The 12,699-nt window shown below is 36.1% G+C and overlaps 1 protein-coding gene across 2 annotated transcripts in view; it reads right to left on the bottom strand.

Annotated features, from left to right (window-relative positions):
- Positions 1-10,433, bottom strand: part of yap1 (Yes1 associated transcriptional regulator) — a 77,072-nt gene extending 66,639 nt beyond the window's left edge. For both annotated transcript variants that reach the window (XM_056478816.1, XM_056478817.1), the window contains exons 1-2: positions 9,816-10,433; positions 6,494-6,729 (exon numbers count right to left, since the gene is read on the bottom strand). In XM_056478816.1, coding sequence (XP_056334791.1) covers positions 6,494-6,729; positions 9,816-10,016 — 437 coding nt within the window. In that variant the 5' untranslated portion in view covers positions 10,017-10,433. The remainder of the gene's footprint in view (positions 1-6,493; positions 6,730-9,815) is intronic.
- Positions 10,434-12,699: the final 2,266 nt, after the last annotated feature.

The following is a 12,699-nucleotide window of genomic DNA, read 5'->3' as shown; positions in this document are numbered from 1 at the left end:
AGCGCTATAGTTGTATTAAAAGGTGGCTGCTGAGCATGCGCCTTGGAAGCGCCTTGCCAATAAGCTTAGGGTGCAAGCTTGTCATTTCAACTTTTGAAGCGGTACACACGTGACGTGCTACATTTTTCAGATATACCTAGTTAAAAAACATCTGAACTTTTCTGAATGCCGCAGGCACACCTTGATTCATGCAAGCAGAACTAACCAATCTGCTTCACACTGTATGGAATACAGTATACACATTTTAGCAATAACGGCAGACTAATTACCTCAGGCAAACACAGAGCATCCAAACACTGCAGTGCTTTTTACATTTCTCCATAAACTTGCATCGGAGCTGCAGCAAAGGCTTGTCCATTTGTCATCCTCTGAGAAAAGGGCGCCTAGTTACGAGAGATGCCACGGGAGCGCGAGCACAAAGCGCATTGAAAATAGTGAAGAAAACCACGCACTTGCGGTTGTTACTTCAGGTGAGAATAACAACACATATGAAAATGAGTGCCGTATAGCAGCAGTGAGGAGACTGGAAATAAAAAAGGATGCAAGTTTGTCGCCAGAGTGGCTTTTTTGGTTTCTTTTCTTGTGCATCCCAGCCACCAGCACCCCATGTTTAGCATAGGGGGTAATATAGTCATTCAACCTCACAATTTGTAATGTTGCAATATGTATTTGAATAATGATAGTTAGTTCCTTAACTTGAAAGCTCAGATTTGATTATCATAATTTTACATATGTTTACAGAGATTGATGTTTACTGTTTCATTATTATTCAGACCTTAAAGTTTGCTTTGATTGTTCAGTGTTTACACTTTACCATTGCACACACTTTGTAAATTGTATTTATCAAGTTTAAGAGTCTATTTAACACTCATGTTTATTTTAATTATGAAGAAGATCAGATATTGTGTTTAAATATTTTTGACTATTAAATCTATGTCTTAATGTTGGTACATTAAAATAAAGTGGTTAAATAACAAAAAAAATGTATTGTTAAAAAAATATTCAATAATTATCGATAACGAATAATATGAAAAATTATATCGTGATTTATTTATTTATTTATTTTTAACATCGCCCAGCCTTACTTTTACTCTTGCCGCTTTGGTATACACGTAAACTTTGCCGGCCTTTTAGTCATAAGGCAATAAGCATGAGCAAAAATCTCAGTGCACTGGCCTTAAGGAAGTGTTGAAAACACACTTTCAACTAAAAACTGAACGGAAACAGTATTATCTCGGTGTAAAACGGAAAAGGATAATTTTGTGAAAATGGTTGCAGTGCAATCTGCAATCAACAATGGACTATACAGCATCTTTAATACTACTTGTCTACTCAGCAACAGTTTCTTTGCAAATTGACATCAGCAACTACTGGCTTTTCATATACAATACAGCATTGTTAGTGGCTTGTCATCTGCACATCTGAACCTTTTCCATTTTAATATATCATTGCCATTTAAATGTACACTTAAACACCAATGCAAAGTTTTAATCTCTCAATGACGAAATTGTACCCATTGTAACTTATAGTCACTTGCAATCCAGAAAACACGGTATTGCTTTTCTTACATTCATAACATCTGGAAGCACCACAGGACTAGTTCCCTATAATCCCGGGCTTTTGAGGCAGCGCTGAAATGGTCTTCAAATGACTGGGTGTTGCAGGTTGATTACGACTTCTGATAGCTTTGTGCTTCCTGTCATTTTCTTCCTGCTATCAAAGTGTCACGGGACACCACTGAGGCATGAGCAAAGGGTGAACTAAATATAGAAGGACAAAAAGGTTACAGTGTAACTGTTCATGGCTAAAATCTAACTAGCTCTAATGCGATAGATCTTTTACTGTGTGTTCAGAGTCTCTCAATCTTGCTTGTTTGTCTATATCTGACCGGGTCACATGAGTGTCACTGGATGAATAAAGCAACTCGCTCATGCTCACTCTCTCTCTCTCTCCACTATCTCTACTGAGCGGATTCACAAACTGCCCTTTCATTCATACCGAAACGGAAACCAGGCTGCTTGTCAGACTTCCCTTAGCTGTGTGACTCACATGTGGCCAAAAGCAAGATCCATCGGGATATACGGCACAACGCCATCTGCTTTTCTGCAACCACAATGAATGGTACAACATATACTCAAAAAAATCTCTGGCCTTAGAAGAAAAGTTTGTTTGAGGGTCACACAAGTACAAAACAGTAGTGGTCATCTGAAAGTAATACAAGCTAATCACAGTTTTAAACAGGCTGGCTTACAGCCATCATCTGAAGAGGGCCTGATTATAAACTGGAGTGCTTTTCTGTTCCCAGGACAAACTTCATGAAGCCTCAGGTGATCCTAGAGCCTAACTACACTTTCAATGTGCAATGAGAGTGGCACAGAAAAAGAACTCTTCAATTTTATATTAACAAGTTAAACTGATATTTATTTAGCACTTTCGTAAAAGAACTGTTTAATTAAGGTTAATCTATGATTGCCCAGAAAATTGGACCTAAATATGAAATGAATAATAACTGTTATAAAGCTGACAGCTGAAGACAATGTGCCACTAAACTCAGCGAGCTGATCCAGACTAGGCATGGGGCGATAACTGTTTTCGAGGTATTGGAAAAGTCAAGGTTTTAAAACCACCAAAATTTCCTGTAATACCGTTCCTAAGGTAGGTGTAAGATTTTTTTATTTATGTTTTTTTTAGGACAACAGTATCTTCAGCAGAAAAAATATCCAAAGATGCCATTTTAAATTGTAAAGATTTCTGTGTTTTTGAAACTAATGAAGACAGCAAGTGTCAATGATTGATTTGAATTATTTAGCCTGACATGTTTACCGTTCCAAAATATTATAAATCTTTCAAAAATATGTATATATATATTGTTTTCAAAGATGAAAAAGTTTTTGTTTTTTACCTACACATTTAACAAAAAATAAATTTTTGAGCTGTAATCACAATACTGTGAAACCATGATATTTTTATCCAAGGTTATCATACCGTCAGAATCTTTTACCGGCCCATGCCTAATCCAGACTCTGGTGGAATACAGTTTGTTCTTTGATTTTACTTATGAAGTTATATAATCAGGCAAAAGCAATGAAATACTAAAAGGGTATCATGATAAATTTTAAGTTTGATCAACTTGGCTCACGGTCCTACTGATCATGACAATGCTCACCTGATCTGGGGCTGCATTCGTACTTTAAAAAGCATTTCAGAACTGGTGTTTTTTCACTTTTTTTTTTTAGAGGAACGATCTCTGTTCACATTATACAAACAAAATCCTTATGTTACATGCCAATTCAAGCTCACTGAGCATGTGTGCGCTTTATCGGCATCCATTCTTGCATTTACAGTAATATTCATATGAAAAGGGTTTGATGAATCTGGGAATCATAATTAATAGTGCACAAGATATAATCAGTAAGTGATTGTTGATAGCCATGTCTCCATTTTAAAAGGTATACGTTTTAGGCTAGATCGCATCAAACATGTTTTTTTTTTTTGCGGTGAGAGGTACCTTTTGGTACTGGCTTTCTATTGGCAGCGACTGGTTTGCATGCAGTTTCCGCACCACTGGCACCTCATGTTCTATCTGCCTGATGTGCCTACGAAGGAGTACTCGGTGGACCTTCAGTTGAAAAAAATTCAACTCTGTGCAGAACAATTGCCCGATGTCATTCACTCCTGCACAAAGACCATTGATACAGTAGTTGCTAGCAACATAAAAAGTGCAGCAAACTGCTCTTTTTTAAAAACAATAAAAAGGCAGTGTGGTGCACCTCAAGTTTTCAGAAATGTAGAGTGTTCGGTGTGATTGACCCCTAAGTCTGACTACACTGCGTTTTCAAAATTAAAAAAAATTAAACTAATTAAAACCATTTAAAAAACGCTTTGCTTTCATGGGTCATACGCGTTGGAGTAGTGTGGATACCAGGTGTATATGTTAGCATAAAATGTGCATTTCAAAGAGAAAATACAGTAGTATAAATGCAGAATAACTCACACTCTCTTGAAAAGGTGTAATCAAGACATATGCTAGAAAATAAAATGTAGCGGTCTCAATTTACATTATTAGTTAAAAAGATCACCTCCTTCAATATGTTGGGGCGACAGTGATATGCTAACAACAAAAATCTCTGTCAACCATGTCAAGACAGATAACTGCCAGACCAAATTTGAAGCTGAGTTTTGAGGATTAGTCATCCTTATTGTTGGACACATTAGCAGTTGCGACATTTCCAAAACATTATCCTTAGTCTTGTGAGCCATCTACACAAATAGCGTTTTCCCCTTCCTGTCCCTCAACCCCTGAAGATCTGGTCCAAATGAAGCAGATGTTCTCCAGATGTTCTTCTTCTAAACATCTGGTTTTAAAAGCTCTCTGTTTTATCATAGTAAATTGGAGACTAATCATGTTTGTCTAGAAGCGATTGGTCAGAGGGTCACTGTTCCAGACATCCCACAAACTATTCAAAAATGAAGTCCTAATATAGAATGACTTGCAAACTTGAATAGGACACAACAAGACACAATGTACTTCTTCAATGTGCCCTATTAACTCCTCCTGCGTACAGCCCATGTACCGTGGACGGGCTTCTGCAGCCAGGCAGATGAGTTTACCAGGCAGGCCCGTCCTCCAGTCATTCTATGCTGCTACACTGGGCCTTTGTTCCCCTCTGAAACCCAATCCGCAGAAGCTCTAAGTACCCACACACACAGAGGGAGAGAATGAAAACCTTGGCACATGGGCTCACACTCTGTATTAAAGACAAGGATATTTAAAGCAGCTAGAAAAAAACACTCCTTTTTGGAAATTTTGATTTAAAAAAAAAAAATCTGCATAACTAAAAAATAAAAAGCAGATAAAAATCAAGACAAAGCTGTTTTCATGTTGAAAGAAATTCTCTTAATTTAGGTTTAGTTCATTGACTACTACTAGTGTAAATATAGAAAAGAGGCCACTCAGTCAATCACTTTCAAAAACTTGTTTTGTGTTTTTGAAAAATGTACAACGTTGTAATTACATTTCCCATTCACAACGGTCAGCAAAAACTATTAAGTATACTTTGATAAGAAACATTACTTATTTGTTGACATCCAGTCATATAAGCCACTTTTCCACTATCTGGCTGAACAGTTCTGTTTGGTTAACCATTTCATTCCGGGGCAATCCAGGCAAATCAGCATGGAAACGGTTTCATTTTCCACCGTGTGTGCTGATAACAGAACTGTTTGGAATGTAATACAAATGCGCCAGTCACAGCCTTTTTAACATAAGTGTAATGCAAACAGAGTTTAATTGATGATCAAGTATTTCTGTTTTTGGGACTTCTTTTAATTAAATTTACTTCATTGAATAACAATAAATAAACTGCACTCTTCTGCCTAGCCAGGTATAAGAAACAGGCAGCCAGATAACAGAATGGCAGTAGCCATGTTTCCATTCAAATCCATCTATTCCTTTAGAAGACTCTCTGAAGACAATGCCGACACACAGTTAATGCGTGGTGGCGTTTGAAGCCATGAGACACAGAGCGCAGTTCTGGAGGTAATTGATAATATAATAACACTAATACTGAAATGGTTATGGCATATTAGAATGACCAAAACAGCATTTCAGATGCTTTACAATAGGCTCAGCCATTCCATTCACACATATTTTAATCATCACATGATCTCTTATAAAACAAAAAAATAATAAAAAATAAATAAATAAATAAATAAAAATCACATGACTATTTTAATGCGCATACTGGAATTTGTTCGGTAAAAGTGTTTCCATCATAGTTTATGCACGTCTTTTCTTATCGAATAAAAATTTATCCAACTCAGTTATGTGCAGATGTTTTTATACGTTATGTGCATCTTGTCATTTCCATCAACCGATTTTTTCATGTGAATATCCAAAAATGCACATAAAAATAGATGGATGGAAACATAGCTCTACCAGCCCAGCACAATTTTCTAACCATGCCTAGAATTTCAGGCTGAGAATGGTTTGTAGTTGTACCGTGCCATTCAGGCGTGGATACACATCTGAAACAGTACCTGACTGTTCTTATAACCATTCGGTATGATATTGAAAAAGCAGCGATTGTCTTGGTGGCTGTTGTTTTTTTTTTGTCAAGTACTCATGCATGCCTATAGACTGAACACATAATATACATGCACATGATGTCACCAGTCACAAAACTGTATTTTTGGAGTTTATACAGAGATGATAATGGTAGCATTTTCAAAAAACTGTACTTTGAAAGATTTCAATTGTTTGTATTTCAGGTTTCCAAGCTGCCTTCATCACGTAAATGAACTGTCAAACTACATTAAAAGCGGTCATATAAAAATGACACCTCAAATTCATTGAAAGAAAAGTTTCCACTTCTAAAATGACCAGCAGCATTTCAGACTTAACCTCAATCGGAATCTTACCAAAACACATAAATCACCACTCAACTGTGACGACGTATGCATTAAATCAAGCACGACAATTTTAACAACTCACTTTAGGAAGTATCTCTGTCCCGAAGGGGTCTTGGCCATCTCCCAGCCTGGGGGTAGCGGCATATCATCGGGTATCTCGTAAGAGGCCTGTCGGAGGTGCTGAGGTGGGGCGTTTGCTGGACCCATGCTGGTCAGTGCTCCAGGAGAAACTGCACCTAGCTGCAGGGAGGCAGGTGAGGAGTGTGCCCGGACGTGATGGGGCGTGACGGTACCAGCAGTACCTGCATCTGTACTGGCCTATACAGGGATAGAGGATTAGCATAAAGAAAACATTTAGATTAGGATTGGATTTAAAGCAAATACCCTACAGGCAATAATTCTCTCAAACAGAGAACAGACTTATGACTAAACCTAAATAATTCACACACACACTCTTGCTTTACTCTCCCTCAAGTGATTCCAAGCCTTTATGAGTTATCTTGAACACAAAGCAAGTTATTTTGAATGTCAATTATGTCAGAAACCTGTAAGCACTGACTTCCATGGTATTTGTTTTTCCTACTATGGAAGTCAGTGCTTAGAGGTTTTCAAAATGTCTTCTTTTATGTTCAATAGAAGGAAAAACTCTCAAACAGGTTTGTGACAAGTGAAGGGTGAGTAAATGATGACAATATTCAGTTTTGGATGAACTGTCCAATTAAAGTCCAACAATTTGTTCGAGAACATTCTTTTAAACTTTATTCAACTAGTCTATGAGATTTAAAAGGACAAAAGTGGAAAATCTGGAGTAAGAATTTAAATGCAATTATATTCTAAACAGATAGATTTTTACTTTTTAATAAAATAAACTATAACTTATATTTTATTTTTTAATTATATAAATGATATAACTTGTGACAATGAAAATCTGACACTTATCAAGTATGCAGATCATATGCTGAAACGTGGGCATGGGACGATAACCGTTTTCAAGGTATACCGCGGTTTGAAAAAGTCAGGGTTTTAAACCACCAAAATTTTCTGCAATACCGTTCCTACGGTATATGTATGATTTTTTTAATACGTTTTTTTTGTTTTGTTTTAAGGACAACAATATCTCCAACAGAAAAAAAATATCCTAAGATGTCGATTATGTAATTAAATCAGTGAAACTAATGAAAACAGCATAAGTCAAAGATTAATTTGACGTTTACTGCTCCAAAATATTTTAAATGTTTCTTAATATAAAATATATTGTGTTCAAAGGGGAAAAACTTTTTATTTTTTCCCCCAAACATTTAAAAAGAATATATTTTAGAGCAGTAATCACAAAACCGTGAAACCGTGATATTTTATCCAAGGTTATCATACCATCAGAAGCATATACCAGTCCATGCCTAGTGGGATGTGTAAAGGATACTCAGTTATTGGATATTTATCTAAATTTTGTCCATTTTAAATCACAAGAGAATTCCTTGGAGCTTAAAATTAGTAAAACGAAAGAAATGTGTTTTGGGACAAACAAAATACGAACATATTGTGACCCTTTGCTAATTAATGGGGAGGAAGTTGAAAAGGTGAGTTCTTTTAAATATTTAGGAGTGGAAATTGACTTTCAATTCTCTTTCAATAAACACTCAGAGAATGTTTTTAAAAAGGCTCGGCAGCGGTTGAGAAAACTGAAAAGTTTTGATATTGAGAAGGACAATTTTGATTGTCGTATATAAATCACTTATTGAGTCTGTCCTGATTTTTAACGTTGTAGCCTGGTTTAACTCCCTCTCTGTTAAAAGCAAAAACAAGCTTTTATGGTTGGTAAACGTAGCGAGTAAAATAATTGCTGAGAGACAAAGACTTCTCACTGATTTATTAATAGTAGCGGCAAAAAGAAAAACCTCCACTATTGTGGAAGACTCTTCCCATCCTTTACATGGTTCCTTTAAGTTACTTTCGTCTGGTAGGTAGACGATATAAAGTCCAAAAAAGACATTTAAATATTTAAAGTACAAGACGACATTTATTCCCACTGGCATTTTTTTAAATAATTGTGTAAGTGTATGTATGTTTTGTTTTTGTGTGAGAGCATGTCTAAAGACAATTTTCTAACCCCTGTGGGATGGATTCAATTCAATAAACTGTATTGTCTATCTAAATGTATTTAATTATGGAGGTTTAGCAAAGTATGGGATGAATCACTTGAGTCAGGATGAGTCAGTTTCCAGTAAATAAAGGGCACATCAATAAGCACATGAACTAAGATAGTAACAAAACTAAATTCAAACATTCATAAAAAATACCAAACATGGAAACAAAAAAACAACAACTGATACATCTTCACGCATATGGCACTGCTGTATTCTTGAATTATAGCTGGAGTAATGCTTTCATTCGTTTTATCAGTTTGGTTTACAATAACAAAAAGGTTAAGAAACGGATGTGGCCTAAGCTGTTGGCTTCAGGAGGAGCGAAGTAGGAAACAGGCTGTCCTGGGACACTTTGAGCAGAACTGTGCGCATGCGCGAGATGTGATTCCAAGATCTAGAAAAAGTCGATCGCTTCTGTTCTCACAAACTTTTTTGTTAAGGCTCAATTTAAACTAGCCATTTTAAATATATTCCTTCGCATCACAAGTACTTAAGAATAAAGTTAATAATGTGCATACTGTTTGTAAATTAAACCTCCTTAAATAAATAAATAAATAAAATAATAAATAAATAAGACCGTTCTAAGAGTACATCGAGCAAAAGGGTTGAATAATAGTCAGCTGTTACTGGTAATGAACAAAAATTAACATGTAATATTTCAAAAATCAAACCGTGTGTTTTCTGTGAGCTGTTTAGATTCACAACTAGCGATGTCCAAATCGCAAATGATTGAATCTTTTGAGTCGGTTCTTTTTAATGAACTGGTCGAACGGGTTAGCAAATGGTCTGAATTAATTTCGCAATTTATTCCGAATCATTCAGACAGCCCACTCAAATGTACAATCTACCTAACGATTATTTGTACTGTGTAGTAGTTTAGTTTGCACAGTAACACTGACTCGCTACACTTTGTAAGGCAGTATGACTTTAGGTTCAGACTTTCTTATTTTCTATTTCTTAATTACAAATTAAGACTGACATGGCACTATTATTTTACTATTCATGACTTTCTGTCATATGCAATCGGCCTTTATTTTCCTGCATTTTATCGCTAAATACGATGTTTACAGTTCTTTAAACATGCAAAAATAAGCAAACAAATAAAAATATTTTAAATCTGTGTTATTACAAACTAGACGCCTATAATAAGCAGTGACACTGCAGGCTGAAAGTGTGCATTGCCCCGGCGCCAGTTGCAGTGTCAGGCGCAGGAAAAGTTTGTGGAAACAGTTTGTGGTTTCTGAGGGGGTGGTCTCTTACTTGTCTGGAGTGGGACTTTGGCTCTGGCGGCGTGAAGAATGAGTCTGGCAGCTTTCTCAACCTCATCGGCACGGAAGGGGGGACGATGGTGTTCTTCGGGTTCATCACAGCGTTAAAAAGTGCCTCCAGATCGGTCTCGGAGTCTCCCCGAACATGGACGATCTGGTGGCCGGCTGGAGGGTTGTGCTGGTTCGGATCCATGACTCCAGATAAAAGTAAAACTCTTGTTTCTATCCAACTGAAACCGTGTTCAAGGAAAGTCGGCTGCAACCATACAAATGGCGAAAATATTAATCCAAAACAACCCAAATAGCTGTTCTGTGTCCGTCAATTATCAATTATCCAAGCCTTGCGAAGAAAAAAATCGGCAACGTTGTGTTCTGCTGCTTGCCAAAAACACCCAAGTAAATGTGGAAACGCGCATATCTACCAAACTTTATCTCTAAAACTTTTTCTAAGGTGTCTAAACTGTCTAAAATCGCGGTCTGTGTTGCTTTCCCAGTAGTTTACGGCTCTTCTAACGCAGACATTGGTAGTGACTGTACTGCGCATTGAAAATCACAGCCCTCTCACTAACCTAACTAACTTTTTTTTTTCTCTTCTTCCAACTTCTGAAAGTTTGGGCAGGACATCAAACTTTATGAGTCATGTGACCACTGACTCAGAGGGGCGGGGCTTGAGCAGGGCCTTTAAAACAACACGATAGTTCATCCTTATGGAGCCAGATCAGTCTCAAAAATAATACATTTGCTTTCAGAAATCCACAACTCCAGCAGCAAGTGATTTGCTGCGTCCCAATTCGCATACTTATACTACGCCCTGCAAGTATGTACTTTTTTTGTGAAGGAAAAATATATACTTTGAGTGTGTAACAGAAGAGTATGCAAGCTTTGGGACATACTACCTTAAAAGATCATAATGTTGCTTAGTTATGAGCTCTGTCAATTATCCACATTTCTTTCATATTTAATTTCTTACCTTAATGGATAAGCAGCAGCAGGTTAATCTCACAAGATAAATATGCATTCAATCGTTAATGTCCAAACACGTCTTTATATAAGTTCAGTATTGTTGCAGATGAAATATAACACAGAAAACGTGATTTAAATGTTTTCCAGTTGGCTAGATATTAATTAACAGTCATACAAACATTACCGAAGCCTCACTACTTGTGGGTTGATCTCGCGCTTCCATCATGTTTGTAGTTTATTTACACTTTTCACCCACGTTTCCAACGCGCAATGTATTTTGGGCAATATTAGCAGTTAGAGTATGGACGGTTTTACACTTAATTTTTTTACCGGAAAATAGTAAACCATCCGGGAACCTTTGGCATACTCTTTTCAACATACTACGATTTGGGACACACTAGTTCTATTTTCAAATACTATTTAGGATGGATAGTATGCGAATTGGGCCATATCGATTGTATTACTAAATGAGTTGTTTATTTAACGGATTGGTTTGAATCAGTGATTCGTTTAGTAAGATTTACTACTGAATGCATTGAATTCGTGAATGACTTAAGATCACTGTACTCAATATTACTGATATATAACGTTATGCAGCTTATTTAATTTATGGCGGTTGCATATATATTAAGCCTACACTGAAGTCAAGTCTGCTGGTCACTACAAGTTTATTCCCTCCATGCTGTGCAATGTGACAGATTTATTTATTTTTTTTACCACAGATTATGAGAGCTGGTCAGCAAAATAAAACAGATGACATGCTAAGATGCCCAAGTATGATGAGAGTCTGACTATTTGTGCCAGTCTGTCAAGATAAAATTGCTTAAAACACCTTACTATGACGTTATTTTAATGACAAATGTCTAATAAAACTATATAATATATAAAATAATAAGAATTAAACGGTGGAGCTTCAGTAAGGAGCGTTTTGATTGGTGGATTAAAAACTCACTGCCATGGGCAAAATAGAATATCCATTAAAAAAAAAAAGATGTGTACAAATCATATGCTGCCATGAAGGTCTCAATAATACTGCACACACCTTTAAAGGACTCCATGCTCGTGTGAGTTCATAAATACATCTAACATAATTCATAAATGCCTGAGGAAAGTAATCCAAAATCTTCATATATACATAATTATGTAAACATTTTAAATGTATTTAAGATGCATATGTGTGAGCATTTGGGAAATATTTTTGCTTGTTACTTTTGAATTGATGAATTGTGTTTTAAATGTATGAATTGAGCTGTGCATTTATGAATTTTATGAATGCAAATGTATTCTTTTTGAGACTGATCCATACATTTCTTCTGTGTGGGGCCTGTGATGTGTATGTGTCATTAGTCTAATAGTGATTAATAAAGTACCTCTATATACCTCTACACTGGCTCCCAGTTACATTCAGAATAGACTTTAAAGTATTATTACTGGTCTATAAATCACTAAATGGCCTAGGAGCTCAATACATTACAGATATGCTCACTGAATACTAACCTAACAGATCACTCAGATCTTTAGGATCATATAAACTAGAACTTCCAAGAGTTCAGTCAAAGCATGTGCTCCAACAGTAGGCATATTCAAATCAAGACACATCTGTTTTGCTGTGCCTTTACTGAATGAGTAGTGTGCTACGTCCGACAGATCGCTCTTCTTTTTCATTCTTTAATCATGCTTTCATGCTTTCATGCTTTTTTAAATTAATTAATTTTTTTTACCATTTTTATTATTTGTTTTTATTTCTCTTATACTTGTCTCTTTTATTCCTGTTTATGGAAAGCACTTTGAATTGCCACTGTGTATGAAATGTGCTACATAAATAAACGTGCCATGCCTATATCCACAAAAAAAGCTTTAACTCAGCATTTCATAAAGAAAATACAATATAATAGTTGTGAATTATATTTCAA

The sequence above is a fragment of the Danio aesculapii genome, chromosome 18 (genome assembly GCF_903798145.1).
Source record: "Danio aesculapii chromosome 18, fDanAes4.1, whole genome shotgun sequence".
NCBI classification, from domain to species: Eukaryota; Metazoa; Chordata; class Actinopteri; order Cypriniformes; family Danionidae; genus Danio; species Danio aesculapii.
This window is presented reverse-complemented; position numbering and strand designations above follow the sequence as displayed.